The sequence below is a fragment of the Oncorhynchus mykiss genome, chromosome 3, assembly GCF_057628025.1.
Source record: "Oncorhynchus mykiss isolate SJ-2025 chromosome 3, ASM5762802v1, whole genome shotgun sequence".
In the NCBI taxonomy this organism is placed as follows: domain Eukaryota; kingdom Metazoa; phylum Chordata; class Actinopteri; order Salmoniformes; family Salmonidae; genus Oncorhynchus; species Oncorhynchus mykiss.
In genome coordinates this window covers 43,697,501-43,713,856 of record NC_143024.1, presented here as the reverse complement: position 1 = coordinate 43,713,856, position 16,356 = coordinate 43,697,501, and the positions used below count along the sequence as shown (strand labels likewise).

The following is a 16,356-nucleotide window of genomic DNA, read 5'->3' as shown; positions in this document are numbered from 1 at the left end:
GATAATGTTTCATATTTTATTGCACACTTACTTTTTAGCGTTGATTTCCTATAATTTATTTCTGACCATGAGACATCATCACTGCTACATTTAAACACATGGGGTTCAAAACCTCCTTTTTAATTCAAATGTGCCCATGTTCTCATATTTAAATGTTACAGAGAAGTGACACGGTGGCTCATAAGTGTATGCATAGTGTACTCTATGTTAGTACTCTGTGAAATAATTTAGAGACAGGAAAATATCCTGATGGCATCGGCTAGCATGAACCGGGTACTGAAGGATGCTGGGTCACGATGCACACATAAAATCGAGGAAGAAGCTATCCTTAGTCTCAAATGATCATGTCTTTTGTTCCTGTACCTAATACGAGTGTAGAAAGAGCAACATCTAACATAATACCAAGGTGGTCGTCTTACTCTGTAACCTTTGTTTTTGGCTTTCTCCAAACTCAGACCCTTCATGTCCAACGTCCTATTAATGCATGTCAGGCAAAACGCACGAATATGTACTGTGCAAAATGGAGCCACAAGACCCGGCAGAAAGAGAGAAGGGGAAGAAAACGGTCAATTGTGTTTCCACACACACACAGCCAGCACCAACTCAGGTCATGAGAGTGACCTGCTTGACCGGCTTGGCCTGAAGTGAAACCACCATGGTGCCCTGTGGCTGGACTTGTGTTCTGTGGCTGGACTTGTGTCCAGCTCGCGAGTGCCCACCAGGCCTGGGTTCAAATAGTAGTTGTTTTCTCTCAAACACTTTGATCTAGGGCTCTATTCAATCTGTAAAGCTGAAGCGTTCCAGTGAACATGTTCTCTCCAAGATGGCATAGCAGTTCAGACGTCTTTTGTCCTCGTCTTGTCGTGTCCCGTATATATATATATTTACAACTTTTTTCACATACATTTTTAAAATTTTCCATCAACTCATCTTCAAAACACTCTCCTGCAACCCGCCTCACCAATTTATATTTATAAAAAAGTATTATTTACCTCAAATCTGTAATCCTCCAAGAAGCTAGCCAGAAACTCCAAGAAGCTAGCCAGAAACTAGCCATAAGCTAATCCAGAAGCTAGTTCAGAAGCTAGTTAGCTTCTTTACTGGCAAATCGTTAGTATTCAGCTAACCACGGTTTGTGGTCATCAGCTATCCTTTAGCTCGAAAATCTATCGGCAGTTTTGTACGGCGCAGCGCGGCTCGGAACAGAACATACCGGACCAATTTTTCTCTCCATGTCCCTGGATTTCAACCGCTAACTCAGGACATTCATACCTGGATCTCACAGCTAGCTAGCTGCTATCCATGTGACTATCGGCTTTCGTCGATTCCGGAGCAAACATCAATTATTCCGGAGCTAGCCAGCTCCGTCAATCACTCCTGAGTTCCATCAATCACTCCTGGGCTGCAGTCACCTATCCGGACCCGTTTTACTGCCTACGCGGAGCCCCACCGGGCCTTCACAACTGGACTGCCGACGTTATCTACCCGAAGGAGTTATCCGGCTGGCTCCTCCGTCGCGACGTTACCTGAACGCCCATCTGCGGCCTGCTAACCGTTAGCTGTCTTATCGGCTGCTATCTGAATAGACAATCGGACAAGTTATTTATTTATTTTTATTATTATTATTATTATGTTTTCTTCTTGGGCCTCTATAACTATATCTATTGTTTTTATTTTTGTTGTTTGGATTAATCCCCTCTACCACACGGAACCCCACTAATCTACTGACCGAACGCAAGAGGTGGCTAATAACAGACCTCCATCCTACGCTAGCTTGCTACCGATGGCCTGGCTAGCTGTCTAAATCGCCGTGACCCCCAACCAACCTCTCCACTCACCGGACCCGTTTGATCACTCGACTAAGCATGCCTCTCCTTAATGTCAATATGCCTTGTCCATTGCTGTTCTGGTTAGTGTTTATTGGCTTATTTCACTGTAGAGCCTATAGTCCTGCTCACTATACCTTATCCAACCTATTAGTTCCACCACCCACACATGCAATGACATCTCCTGGTTTCAAGGATGTTTCTAGAGACAATATCTCTCTCTTCATCACTCAATACCTAGTTTTACCTCCACTGTATTCACATCCTACCATACCTTTGTCTGTACATTATACCTTGATGCTATTTTATCGCCCCCAGAAACCTCCTTTTACTCTCTGTTCCAGATGTTCTAGACGACCAATTCTTATTGCTTTTAGCCGCACCCTTATTCTACTCCTCCTATGTTCCTCTGGCGATGTAGAGGTGAATCCAGGCCCTGCAGTGCCTAGCTCCACTCCTATTCCCCAGGCGCTCTCTTTTGACGACTTCTGTAACCGTAATAGCCTTGGTTTCATGCATGTTAACATTAGAAGCCTCCTCCCTAAGTGTGTTCTATTCACTGCTTTAGCACACTCTGCCAACCCAGATGTTCTAGCTGTGTCTGAATCCTGGCTTAGGAAGACCACCAAAAATTCAGAAATTTTAATTCCAAACATTTTCAGACAAGATAGAACTGCCAAAGGGGGCGGTGTTGCGATCTACTGCAAAGATAGCCTGCAGAGTTCTGTCCTACTATCCAGGTCTGTACCCAAACAATTTGAACTTCTACTTTTAAAAATCCACCTCTCTAAAAACAAGTCTCTCACCGTTGCCGCCTGCTATAGACCACCCTCTACCCCCAGCTGTGCTCTGGACACCATATGTGAACTGATTGCCCCCCGTCTATCTCCAGAGCTCGTGCTGCTAGGCGACCTAAACTGGAACATGCTTAACACCCCAGCCATCCTACAATCTAAACTTGATGCCCTCAATCTCACACAAATTATCAATGAACCTACCAGGTACCTCCCCAAAGCCTTAAACACGGGCACCCTCATAGATATCATCCTAACCAACTTGCCCTCTAAATACACCTCTGCTGTCTTCAACCAAGATCTCAGCGATCACTGCCTCATTGCCTGCATCCGTAATGGGTCAGCGGTCAAACGACCTCCACTCATCACTGTAAAACGCTCCCTGAAACACTTCAGCGAGCAGGCCTTTCTAATCGACCTGGCCGGGGTATCCTGGAAGGATATTGATCTCATCCCGTCAGTAGAGGATGCCTGGATATTTTTTTTAAATGCCTTCCTAACCATCTTAAATAAACATGCACCATTCAAGACATGTAGAACCAGGAACAGATATAGCCCTTGGTTCTCCCCAGACCTGACTGCCCTTAACCAACACAAAAACATCCTATGGCGTTCTGCATTAGCATCGAACAGCCCCCGTGATATGCAGCTGTTCAGGGAAGCTAGAAACCATTATACACAGGCAGTTAGAAAAGCCAAGGCTAGCTTTTTCAAGCAGAAATTTGCTTCCTGCAACACTAACTCAAAAAAGTTCTGGGACACTGTAAAGTCCATGGAGAATAAGAACACCTCCTCCCAGCTGCCCACTGCACTGAAGATAGGAAACACTGTCACCACTGATAAATCCACCATAATTGAGAATTTCAATAAGCATTTTTCTACGGCTGGCCATGCTTTCCACCGTCTTCGAAAGCCAAGTCAACAAACAGATTACCGACCATTTCGAATCTCACCATACCTTCTCTGCTATGCAATCTGGTTTCAGAGCTGGTCATGGGTGCACCTCAGCCACGCTCAAGGTCCTAAACGATATCTTAACCGCCATCGATAAGAAACATTACTGTGCAGCCGTATTCATTGATCTGGCCAAGGCTTTCGACTCTGTCAATCACCACATCCTCATCGGCAGACTCGACAGCCTTGGTTTCTCAAATGATTGCCTCGCCTGGTTCACCAACTACTTCTCTGACAGAGTTCAGTGTGTCAAATCGGAGGGTCTGCTGTCCGGACCTCTGGCAGTCTCTATGGGGGTGCCACAGGGTTCAATGCATGCTCTTCAACCGATCTCTACCTGCACCAACCCTCTGTCCAACATCACTACTCTGGACGGCTCTGAATACGTGGACAACTACAAATACTTAGGTGTCTGGTTAGACTGTAAACTCTCCTTCCAGACCCATATCAAACATCTCCAATCCAAAGTTAAATCTAGAATTGGCTTCCTATTTCGCAACAAAGCATCCTTCACTCATGCTGCCAAACATACCCTTGTAAAACTGACCATCCAACCAATCCTCGACTTTGGCGATGTCATTTACAAAATAGCCTCCAATAACCTACTCAACAAATTGGATGCAGTCTATCACAGTGCAATACGTTTTGTCATCAAAGCCCCATATACTACCCACCATTGCGACCTGTACGCTCTCGTTGGCTGGCCCTCGCTTCATACTCGTCGCCAAACCCACTGGCTCCATGTCATCTACAAGACCCTGCTAGGTAAAGTCCCCCCTTATCTCAGCTCGCTGGTCACCATAGCATCTCCCACCTGTAGCACATGCTCCAGCAGGTATATCTCTCTAGTCACCCCCAAAACCAATTCTTTCTTTGGCCGCCTCTCCTTCCAGTTCTCTGCTGCCAATGACTGGAACGAACAACAAAAATCTCTGAAACTGGAAACACTTATCTCCCTCACTTGCTTTAAGCACCAACTGTCAGAGCAGCTCACATATTACTGCACCTGTACATAGCCCACCTATAATTTAGCCCAAACAACTACCTCTTTCCCAACTGTATTTTAATTAATTTATTTATATTGCTCCTTTGCACCCCATTATTTTTATTTCTACTTTGCACATTCTTCCATTGCAAATCTACCATTCCAGTGTTTTACTTGCTATATTGTATTTACCTTGCCACCATGGCCTTTTTTGCCTTTACCTCCCTTCTCACCTCATTTGCTCACATCGTATATAGACTTGTTTATACTGTATTATTGACTGTATGTTTGTTTTACTCCATGTGTAACTCTGTGTCGTTGTATCTGTCAAACTGCTTTGCTTTATCTTGGCCAGGTCGCAATTGTAAATGAGAACTTGTTCTCAACTTGCCTACCTGGTTAAATAAAGGTTAAATAAATAAATAAAATAAAAAAACGTTGAGAGCGATGAGAGCAAATTCCTCCAGGCCAATCATGGGCTCCTTCGTCTGCACAGTCGAGTGTGAGTTTTTTTGTCCTACTTGGCAGACTCAACACTCTCACTGTGCTGGTAATGAAGTAAAGAACAGTCCGAACAATGCCTTGCAGCTTGGATCCCTTCCCAAAGACAGGAAAGAGCTAACTTAATGAGAGACCAGTGAGCTGTGTTACTGAGGATGGTTCACGATTCACAGCCAAACACTGCCTGACATCCACCTTAATCCCATGGCTATAGGGCACATGAATCTGACAAAACCAGCCTGGATTGCAAATAGTAAATCTGAGCAAATAGTAACAAAGGTATTTTGTAACTCTAGAACTTTATCAGACAAGAAGTATAAGCCCTGTGGGTGGCGGGGCATGTGGGAGGGTAAGGCAAGTCAGTTAATAACAAATTCTTATTTTCAATGACAACTGCCTGTTCAGGGGCAGAACGACAGATTTGTACCTTATCAGCTAAGGGATTTGAACTTGCAACCTTCTGGTTGCTAGTTCAACACTCTAACCACTAGGCTACCCTGCCACCCAGGTATGTAGGATGAATGGGGAGGGCTCAGAGAACAAACGTGGTTGTTAGTTCATTTGTCACTTTTTTTGTTTTGGGGAATTCACAGCACATGCTAAAAACTAATAAAATAAAATAGTAAAATAATAAACAGTATGTTTTCATAACATCAGCAGAGAACAAGTAAAAGTATACGCCCTGCAATAAAAACTAGTGAAATATAAATGTGACAAAGAATGTTGACAACAAATGTGCAGAGGTAACGGATGTGTGCAGGATTCTTTTTACATTTTTTCTACAATGTTGATTTTGGGGTCAGTAACTCCCAACACCAAAAATGTGATAAGTTTGGTAGTGTGGGTGTTAACCCTCTTTCAAAGATTGTTACAAATGTTTTCTCCTTGGTGGCAGGTTCAGACGATAGACACTCAGTAAAATGCATCTGCATGCTCGAGCATGCTCAAGTTTTAATGAAGAAGCCTCAAATCAGGGTGAAAATAATTTTAGGAAATGTTCAGGAGAATAATCATCTGGCCTTAATTTAGTAGAGGAGGGGGGTTGAGATAGAAGGTGGAGGGGTGCTCGTTCTCTGCACTCAAATCAACTCCCATCTAATCAAGCTCCAGGCCAACCAGGCCCAACAAAAGCTACCCTGCAGCCCCCCTCCTTCTGAAGTCAAACATCACAAGCCGCTGTCTGAAGCCGTTGAATGGTTGGCTAAGCTGTGCTACACACCCAGCCTTCCAACCATTAGGGAGGGCATAACCCTGCTACTCCACCCTACCTCACTTCCACAGCCACCCAACTCCTCTACCCCTCTCCAGCCTCTGTTGCCCAGGACATTGGCTCCCAAAGTGCAGCGAAGCCCTCCAGTGTCACGTGACATTCTGATACAGTAGTTATACACACACAGCACCATCCCACTGTTATTTTAACAGACAGACACATCAGCAACCTGCACAAGGTCGCTCCAGACCGTAGTGTATCAGCACGGCAACCTCACACACACACACACACATACTCTGTCAGAGAACCATCACATCGAGCTGTGGGACTCAAACACCGGATCAACTGCATCCAACTCTGTCTGACTGAGAAGAAGCTTACAGAGTCAGGTAGGCGCTTCCTGTTAGGTGTTTCGGTCAGGTTTGGAAATGTGTAGGTCAAGAGCTACTATATCATGTTTTGAAAATAGTTGCGTTAGGTGTTTACTCCCATCATGATACATTGCCATCTGAGGTTGAGGGATCACTGGTATAGTTATATAATGGGGGCGGTATATTTCCTGGTTGCTTATTGAGCTATAAAATCCTCACTTTTATTGTACTGTCTTTCTCTAGATTTGATTTGACCCATGACAATTACTTTTCAGGTGTGCATTACTATCATTTATCAAGTTCCCACGGTAATTGGGATGGACTAACAGAAGCATATTTGACTGTGTTTGGAGGAGAAATGACGTAACATTTTGGATTGAGAGCTGCAACAAGTTAATCAGGTCTCTTCAAAGATAATTGAGGACCTTTCTTACTTTACCACGCTGCACTGTATGTATTTGCAGGTGTCCCAAACTAACCCCATCTTACCTAAGATGACCTACCTCATAGGATTTAAATGCCAATTCACATGAATTAAGTTGTATACCCCCTTTTCTAGCAATTAGTGGTACAGTGCAGTACATCCAATATGAAGTTTGGTGTTCTTTGGTTTTCCTTCTTCTAGCGAGTAGCCTGTGTGAAACCAACTTGACTGCACTTATTTCCATGTCTTATTTTTACAGTCAACAACATACGGAAACTTTACCAAGGGTTGCACAAGGAAGGAAAAGACGAATGGTCTCTTTGTCACCGTGATTATGGCTGGGGATTGGCTACAGCTATACAATACCAAATGAATTGAAATGGGTGAAATACAGTATGGGTGTTGTTATCGCTTTTCCTTGGAATTACATGGGGTAGTTGAAATACAATTGCCATTGCATTGCATGGTCATGTAAAATGCAGATGAATGTACATTCTCATCAGTCTTCATATCACTGTCCTTCTCTTGTATAACTGTCTGGGCTACTTCCAATGTGAGGTGAAGGAAGAAAAACGAAATCAGATGCTTTTAGCACCATCTACTGGTCTACTGGCGATGTGCCGTATATTCAATAGCGTTTTAGTAGCACCATATGTTGATTTTCTACTGAAGATTTATTGTGAATGGTTAAACAAAAAAATGACTTAGTTTAATTACTTGTTTCACAGAACAAGAGTTTGCTACACTGATGTGTGATTTTTATAAACGTTTGTATTTTGCCAAAAGTGCACTTCACGGCCATTTCTTCACTGTGAAGAAACACATGTTCACTATAGGCTGCACCCATCTGGTTTTTGGCACACAAAAAAAACACAAAAAAAACCAAGTTGTAAGAGATTGAGGAAATAGCTGCTGTTTTTGTTCGGGGACAATGGAAGAACAATTAGGTAATAATCATTTTTTTTCTCATTAGACTGGTTCATATGCTCCAGCTAGATAATGCAGTGTTGGGTCCAATTTCCACAGCCCGACACTCATCTGAATCAGGAGACAATCGTTAAACCAGAGCAAACGAAAGCAAATGTTAGCTGACTGAATCCCACTGTGAGAAAAGGTTTGAGGCATGATGTACTCCAAACAAAGCCTTGTCGACAACGTTCCAGGTAAACAGATGCCAGCTCAATTGGAAATCACCTTTAAATGTCAATCTCGCTGTAATATGGTTTCGGATTGAACCCCAGACAAAATGGTGTTGTGTCAAATGAACAATTTGAAAAAGATCAACAGCACAATATGATTGTGACAACATTATATAGGCACCATACTAGAGGGTGGAACATAGAGATAAACACAATGGATCAATCTCTATGGGGCAGACACGTTTAATGACTCTCCAAGGACTCGAGGCTGTTGGAGAGAACATGGGATGGGAAGAAGATTGAGCAAACGAGTCAATCCTGCCTTTTCGTGTGTTTTGGGTGTGTTGTATTACAGTAAGGTCATCGACATTACAGATACACAAAGTGGTCAAAGTAGCATTTCCTTTGAATAGGTTACTCAGGGGGCAAAGTAACAACCTGTTTCATCATCACCCCTTTAGGTCACTGCAACATTCTCCTAAAACCAATCTGGAGTAGTCTGAGCTGCCCTCCAACAATCAATTATAAATACACAGCTTCTTATGACTAGTGTGTAGTAGTGTACCAGGCAGCTGCCTCTCTCGCTCTCTCTCTCTCTCTCTCTCGCTCTCTCGCCCTCTCTCTCTCTCTCTCTCTCTCTCGCTCTCTCTCTCTCTCGCCCTCTCTCTCTCTCTCTCTCTCTCTCTCTCTCTCGCTCTCTCGCCCTCTCTCTCTCTCTCTCTCTCTCGCTCTCTCGCCCTCTCTCTCTCTTTCTCTCTCTCTCTTTCTCTCACACTACAGCCAACATTTTCTGTTCAGTGGGGGCAGAGCCAAGGTCATATTTTCTAGGGGTGGAGGCGAGGGGGAGGGTACAGTAATTGACCCCCCCTCCCCACTGCTACTGCAGCTTGCTCTAGTGCTCTTGGGGCCGCAGGGAGGCAGAGCGACAGGGCACATGGATAAATCATTTTCGAAAGAGGCTCCTTTCAAACCCGGGGGATTAGAGTGTCATAGAGATGAGGAGCCTGCGCACTGCCTGTTCTGTCAGTTGAATGGGAGACACAGAAGTCACGTGAGTGTGTGTGTGTGCGTGTATGTGAGAGTGTGTGTAAGAGAGATAAAGACGGGGGGAGGGAATATGAACTGAATGGGCACACATGCTGGCTGATGTAATAAAAATAATGCTCTGATCACAACGGAGTGAGAAGTTACCCAAGAGAGAAGGAGATATAATAGGCAGTCCCACTCCATCACAAGGTAAGATCATGATTGGAAAGTAATTCCACAAGCCTCTGTAAGTCCATCTGCTCCACACTGAAGCTGAGCCAGTTTGTTAATTAGGCAACATGGGTTGTGGAAATAGTCTAACCAGTGGTATTATTGCTTTGACTATTTCCTCATCACTCACATCCCATATTGCCTAATTATCAAAATGTCTCAGCTACAGGGTGGAACAGATGGACTTAAAAGAGGCTTGTGGAATGATGATCTCTTCCGTGTAGGATGGATTCAAGCTGAAGAAGAACCAGGACGAGAGGAACTAGGGTTGAGTTCCCGTGAGCATACAGTAGTTCTGTAAACTCTGAGTTTATGTGTGTGTGTGTGTGTGTGTGTATGTGTGTGTGTGTGTGTGTGTGTGTGTGTGTGTGTGTGTGTGTGTGTGTGTGTGTGTGTGTGTGTGTGTGTATCGGTATGTATGTAAATAAAAACAGTGTTTCTCTCCATACACTGAGTGAGGTGACTCATCAACTATTCAGTTACAGACGTTGAATTACAGGGAACTATGAATCCACAGAAGTCACAGTAACACCCTCTTACCATGGTGTACTTCCACAGAAAAGGATGAAGTGTAGGTTCAGCCTGTCTGTATGGGCTGTTCTGAGACCAGTGGGTTTGTGTGTGAAAGGTCAGGTACTCTGTGCCAGACTCAACATTCAGGGGGGACGGGGGAGGGAAGGCTGCAGAGTCTGAGTCTTATGGTCACATACTGTATAGCAGACAGGCTGGCTTTTGTAACCAATGACAACGTGTGTGACCCCACCAACATTTACATGTAGGTTAACCTTGAGGAGAACCAAGGAAACTAGGGAAATGTGTTCATATAATGTTGTCATTGCGCTGATGTTGCAGAGCTGAGAATAGGGATTTTAGCAGCACATTGATTTAGTTCTGTGTTCTGGTACAAGGAATAGTGTGCTGGTAATTATGCCTTTCAACACCCCAACAAATATCACTTCATGTTGTTCACTAGTTTGCTCCAAATGGGGGAGGGTTGGAGGGTGATAAAGGAAATAAAGATAAAGTATGTATATATTTATATGTGTATGTGTGTGTATGTATATATATATACAATGTAATTGTCTGCATCACTTCCAATCCCACATTTTTTTTGTGCAAATATATATATATATTGGAAGTGATGCAGACAATTACATTGATGGAAGCTACAATCTATCTGCAATATTAAAGCTGATCTACACCCTAAAAATAAAAAATAAACGAAATAAAATAATATATCAGTACATGATCCACATGCATACATTGGGTATGCTTTTTAATAATGTGCATTGTTCGTGTGTTTCAGGTCCTTTATGCAAGTTGTTTACTGGCTGTGCCCCTGCCCTTCACCATGACTCTCCTAACCCACGTGCTGGCATGCCTTTTTGGCATGGGCTCCTGGGTGGCCATCAACGGGATATGGGTGGAGCTGCCCCTCATCGTGCCAGAAATCCCAGAGGGTTGGTACCTGCCCTCTTACCTCACTGTGCTCATCCAGATGGCCAATGTGGGGCCCCTTTTCGTCACCCTCATGCACCGCTTCCGCCCGGGCAAGCTGGACGAGCGACCCGTCATCTACTCCATAGTGGGCCTGGGCGTGGTCGCCACCTTCCTCCTGGCCTTCTTCTGGAAGCACACGGTGCCCTTAGCGGGCGCTACGCATAGTGTCCCCCTTCTAGTGCTCTGTTTCCTAATCTCTGTGGTGGACTGCACCTCCTCGGTCACCTTCCTGCCCTTCATGATGCGCCTCGGTCCCCAGTACCTCACTACGTACTTTGTAGGGGAGGGCGTTAGTGGCTTGGTGCCTGCCGTAGTGGCTCTGGTGCAGGGGGTGGGTGTGGTTCACTGTCGGAATGCTACAGTGGCTAGCCTAGCCAATGGGACCTTAGGGGTTAACACCACTGTAGGGGCCAATGGAGAGCTCCAGGCTGAATACCAGCCCGCTAACTTCTCGGCCCAGGTCTTCTTCCTCTTCCTCAGTGCCATGATGGTGGTGTGTCTGGCCGCCTTCCTCCTGCTCAACCACCACCCGGCCGTGGCCAGGGAGAGGAAGTGCGAGCTATACTTCAACGGAGGCCTGGCAGAGGAGAAGCGCGACCAAGCCCTGTCCCTGTCTCACAGACCTCAAGAGGAGAAGGCCATGATCAGTTCTCCGGAGAGCCAGCGGAGAGCCCGGCAGAGCTCCTTCGGGACGGGTTTCTACAGTGGGCCGGAGCTGGCGTTCATCTTTGTGGTTCTGGCTTGGGTCAATGCCCTGACCAATGCAGTGCTGCCCTCAGTGCAGTCTTACTCCTGTCTGCCCTACGGGAACCAGGCCTACCATCTGGCGGCCACCATGGCAGCCGTGGCCAACCCCGTGGCCTGCTTCATTGCCATGTTCCTGCCCTTAAGGTAAGCCCGACATTGGATTAGCATAACTGACTGATGAATCATTTGCTGAACACAGAATCTCAGATCTATGCAGTCACCAGTGAAGGCTGTTGAAGGTAGACATGGGGAGGATTCATTGTAATGGCTGGAACAGAATGACTGTCAGTCACTGAATCAAGTTGATTTCTATAAGAAAATACAGAATAAACAGCATTAAATAACATTGCACTGTCTCATCCTAAAACATGCAATACTTCAGCGGATAATTTACACAATCCTTGAACGCCTTGAATTTTCCAACCCACTTCCTCAACTGACCGTGTAGCTCTTCCTTGTTCTTTTTTAGGTCGTTGGTGCTGATTGGGCTTCTGACAATAGTTGGGACAGGGTTTGGTACTTACATCATGGCCATGGCTGCACTGAGCCCGTGTCCTCTACTGGTCCACAGCGTCTCAGGCACCGCACTCATAGTAAGGCTCTTTCTGTTATTACATCATGGAATAGAGAAAATACATGTGTTAAGTTGTAAGATTGCTGATATGATCTGAACACAACATGACTTCGATTTGATTTCATTGGGCCATTGAGAACGACGTGTTTCTGAGTGAAAATGGGATGTTTGAGGTCAAACAAAGGCTTCCTAAACGACAGTAAACATTCAAACTCATGTCCATGTTGTTCAATATTCAGTTACAACGACCAGGTCGCAGTTGTAAATGAGAACTTGTTCTCAACTGGCCTATCTGGTTAAATAAAGGTTATTTTTTTATATTTTTAAATGATGATCCTATAATGTACTGTGAATATTAACACAATTCTAATGTTTTGTTTGTAATGTCTATCTACACTCTGTTGTAGGTCATAGCCTGGATGTTGTTTGTCCTGACCCTCTCCTATGTGAAGGTGATCATTGGGGTGATCCTTCGGGATGAGGGTCACAGCGCCCTCGTCTGGTGTGGAGCGGTAGTGCAGCTTGGCTCCATGCTGGGTGCCCTGTCCATGTTTCCCTTGGTCAGTGTCTATGGACTCTTCAAATCAGGGGACCCTTGTAACACCAAGTGCACAAAGTAGGGATCAAGACATGGCTTACTGTTGAAACTCACTGTAGAAAACAAAAATGGTTGACAATGGAAATATATCTTTCATCATGTGAGTTTGCCTCTTTAAACTGATTTTGAGGTATCTCGTCTGTTGCGTAAGCAATGAAACATCTCCCTATGGTTGCGGAAGGATCTCTTTGAAGCACATCCTCAGATTAGGAACTAAATGGTACCAAATCGCTTGTGTTTATTTACTGTTGAGTTAAGTTTCAAAACGTTTTGCCTCAGATGTAGGGCCTTAATTTGATCACCCTGTTGCAAGATAGATTTTTCTGCAATGCAGTAACTTAAAAGGTTTAAAAGGTTTAAAAGGCTTCTGAAGTTTGCAATTTCCACTTTGACATTTCAGACTTAATTTTCCCTTATGAAAAAAATATCATCCCCTACAAAAATGCCCATTAATTATAATCCAAATAATAATTCAAATTGCCTGTTGTTGCAGGATTATTTTACTGCTGTAACAAACTGGCTAAAATTAAGATACGAAATCTATACAGTGTGCCCTAATGAATACGACTCAGTTTGCCTATATTGAGGTAAACACCGTGGGAGGCCAGTGTATTGATGTCTCAGGCTAGACTTCTATTGTTACAAAGACCACAAAGATGATCAAATTGTATTGCTAAGCTTTTTACAAATCTTCTTTAAAGAAGATGAATGCCTTTTTTTGCTTGAAGGGTAATTAAGTACAGTGATATAATAGTGATGATTGGAATATGTTACTGGGACAAAACAGTGTCTTCATTTTTGAGTTTCTAGAACTGCAAATGTCAACCAAAAGATAATTTATGTTTATTCTTTACCAACGTTTGTGTTACATTATTTTGTATACGACCTTACTGCAGTTATAATGTAATGTACTGTAATTATGTATGGCTCATGTCAATTAAAATGTATACTTACAGTATGTACATGTTTTGTATTTCTGCACTAATTGCTGACCTCATTATCAACTTTCTGTGGTTTATTTTTCACCAGCATGGATATAAAGCATCACTGTAATCCTAATCATACTTACAGTTGAAGTCGGAAAGTTTACAGACACCTCAGCCAAAAACATTTAAACTCAGTTTTCACAATTCCTGACATCTAATCCTAGTAAAAATTTCCTGTCTTAGGTCAGTTAGGATCTTTATTAGTTAGGAACTTTATTTTAAGAATGTGAAATGACAGAATAATAGTAGAGAGAATGATTTATTTCAGCTTTTATTTCTTTCATCACATTCCCAGTGGGTCAGAAGTTTACAATAACTCAATTAGTATTTGGTAGCATTACCTTTAAATTGTTTAACTTGGGTCAAACGTTTTGGGTAGCCTTCCACAAGCTTCCCACAATAAGTTGGGAGAATTTTGGCCCATTCCTCCTGACAGAGCTCGTGTAACGGACACAGGTTTGTAGGCCTTCTTGCTCGCACAAGCTTTTTCAGTTCTGCCCACAAATTTTCTATAGGATTGAGGTCAGGACTTTGTGATGGCCACTCCAATACCTGGACTTTGTTATCCTTAAGCCATTTTGCCACAACTTTGGAAGGATGCTTGGGGTCATTGTCCATTTGGAAGACCCATTTGCGACCAAGCTTTGACTTCTTGACTGATGTCTTGAGATGTTGCTTTAATATATCCACATAATTTTCCTACCTCATGATGCCATCTATTTTGTGAAGTGCACCAGTCCCTCCTGCAGCAAAGCACCCCCACAACATGATGCTGTCACCCCCTTGCTTCACGGTTGGGATGGTGTTCTTCGACTTGCAAGCCTCCCGCTTTTTCCTTCAAGCATAACGATGGTCATTATGGCCAAACAGTTCTAGTTTTGTTTCATCAGACCAGAGGGCATTTCTCCAAAAAGTACAATCGTTGTCCCCATGTGCAGTTGCAAACCGTAGTCTGGCTTTTTGATGGCGGTTTTGGAGCAGTGACTTCTTCCTTGCTGAGCGGCCTTTCAGGTTATGTTGATATAGGACTCGTTTTACTCTGGATATAGATACTTTTGTACCTGTTTCCTCCAGCATCTTCACAATGTCCTTTGCTGTTGTTCTGGTATTGATTTGCACTTTTCACATCAAATTACATTAATCTCTAGGAGACAGAACACGTCTCCCTCCTGAGCGGTATGACAGCTGCGTGGTCCCATGGTGTTTATACTTGAGTACTATTGTTTGTACAGATGAACATGGTACCTTCAGGCGTTTGGAAATTGCTCCCAAGGATGAAACAGACTTGTGGAGGTCCACAATTTTGTTCTGAGGTCTTGGCTGATTTCTTTTGATTTTCCCATGATGTCAAGCAAAGAGGCACAGAGTTTGAAGGTATGCCTTGAAATACATCCACAGGTACACCTCCAATTGACTCAAATTATGTCAATTAGCCTATCAGAAGCTTCTAAAGCCATGATATCCTTTTCTGGAATTTTCCAAGCTGTTTAAAGGCACAGTCAACTTAGTGTATATAAACTTCTGACCAACTGGAATTGTGATACAGTGAATTATAAGTGAAATAATTTGTTTGTAAACAATTGTTGGAAAAATGACTTGTGTCTTGCACAAAGTAGATGTCCTAACCAACTTGCCAAAACTTTAGCTTGTTATCAAGAAATTTGTGGAGTGATTGAAAAACGAGTTTTAATGACTCCAACCTAAGTGTATATGTAAACGTCCGACTTCAACTGTAAATACTTTGACCAGTAGATGTCAGGCTAAGGTAATGGTAACACAAACTGAGAGTGAGATGCGAGACCTGAACAGAGCAGGGGTCCACTTCCTGGAATACAGCTCAGACCTATGGATATCACATACGCCTTCAATCTGCCAGCAAGATCTAATGGGAAAGTATTTAGCTATGAATACAACTTAAAAAAAAATAAGTTGTCCTAACCGACTTGCCAAAACTATCGTTTGTTAACAAGAAATTTGTGTTAATGACTCCAACCTAAGTGTATGAAAACTTCTGACTTCAACTGTACCATGAAAATAGCCCTTTCACAATAAGCCATATTCAAGATAATTGTATTAATAGCACTAGATCAAATTGATAATGATGAAGGATAATTGTCTATAAATTGTGATCCTAATTTCCGGAAATATATATATATTTCCGGAGACCATACTTCTGTTATTTTTTACATTACTCATTTTCGATTTGCCCTTCCTTCTGCTTTTTGAATGCATCTTGAAATTGCTCAAAGTACCGTAGGAGTTGTGCATGTCTCTTGGGTATTGCCCCATGCCGCTAGAGTCACGTCTCGATCATTTTCCGAATCCCACCCACTCACAGTAACTTAGTGAGAGTGAGAGCGGGTGCAGATGTGTGCTTTTTTTTTCTCTACAGGCCCTAAAGATAGAGAGCACTGAGGAACTAAGTCATTGCCTGATTCAGACCCCAGCGGCCCCCAAGGATCCCCAATGGACATCTGGGTTCATCATCTC

At 43.4% G+C, this 16,356-nt stretch overlaps 1 protein-coding gene across 2 annotated transcripts; it reads left to right on the top strand.

Moving 5' to 3' along the window:
• Positions 1–9,088: 9,088 nt before the first annotated feature.
• Positions 9,089–13,838, top strand: LOC110518433 (riboflavin transporter 2). Of its 2 annotated transcripts, none has more exons than XM_021596037.3 (4): positions 9,089–9,440; positions 10,768–11,852; positions 12,178–12,301; positions 12,690–13,838. In XM_021596037.3, exons 2-4 carry the CDS (start codon positions 10,813–10,815, stop codon positions 12,900–12,902), a joined length of 1,377 nt encoding a protein of 458 aa, XP_021451712.3. In that variant the 5' UTR covers positions 9,089–9,440; positions 10,768–10,812; the 3' UTR covers positions 12,903–13,838. The 2 variants fall into 2 exon arrangements, with proteins under 2 accessions (XP_021451712.3, XP_090086837.1); XM_090230711.1 differs by lacking the exon at positions 9,089–9,440 and adding an exon at positions 9,511–9,739.
• The last annotated feature ends 2,518 nt before the right edge of the window (positions 13,839–16,356 follow it).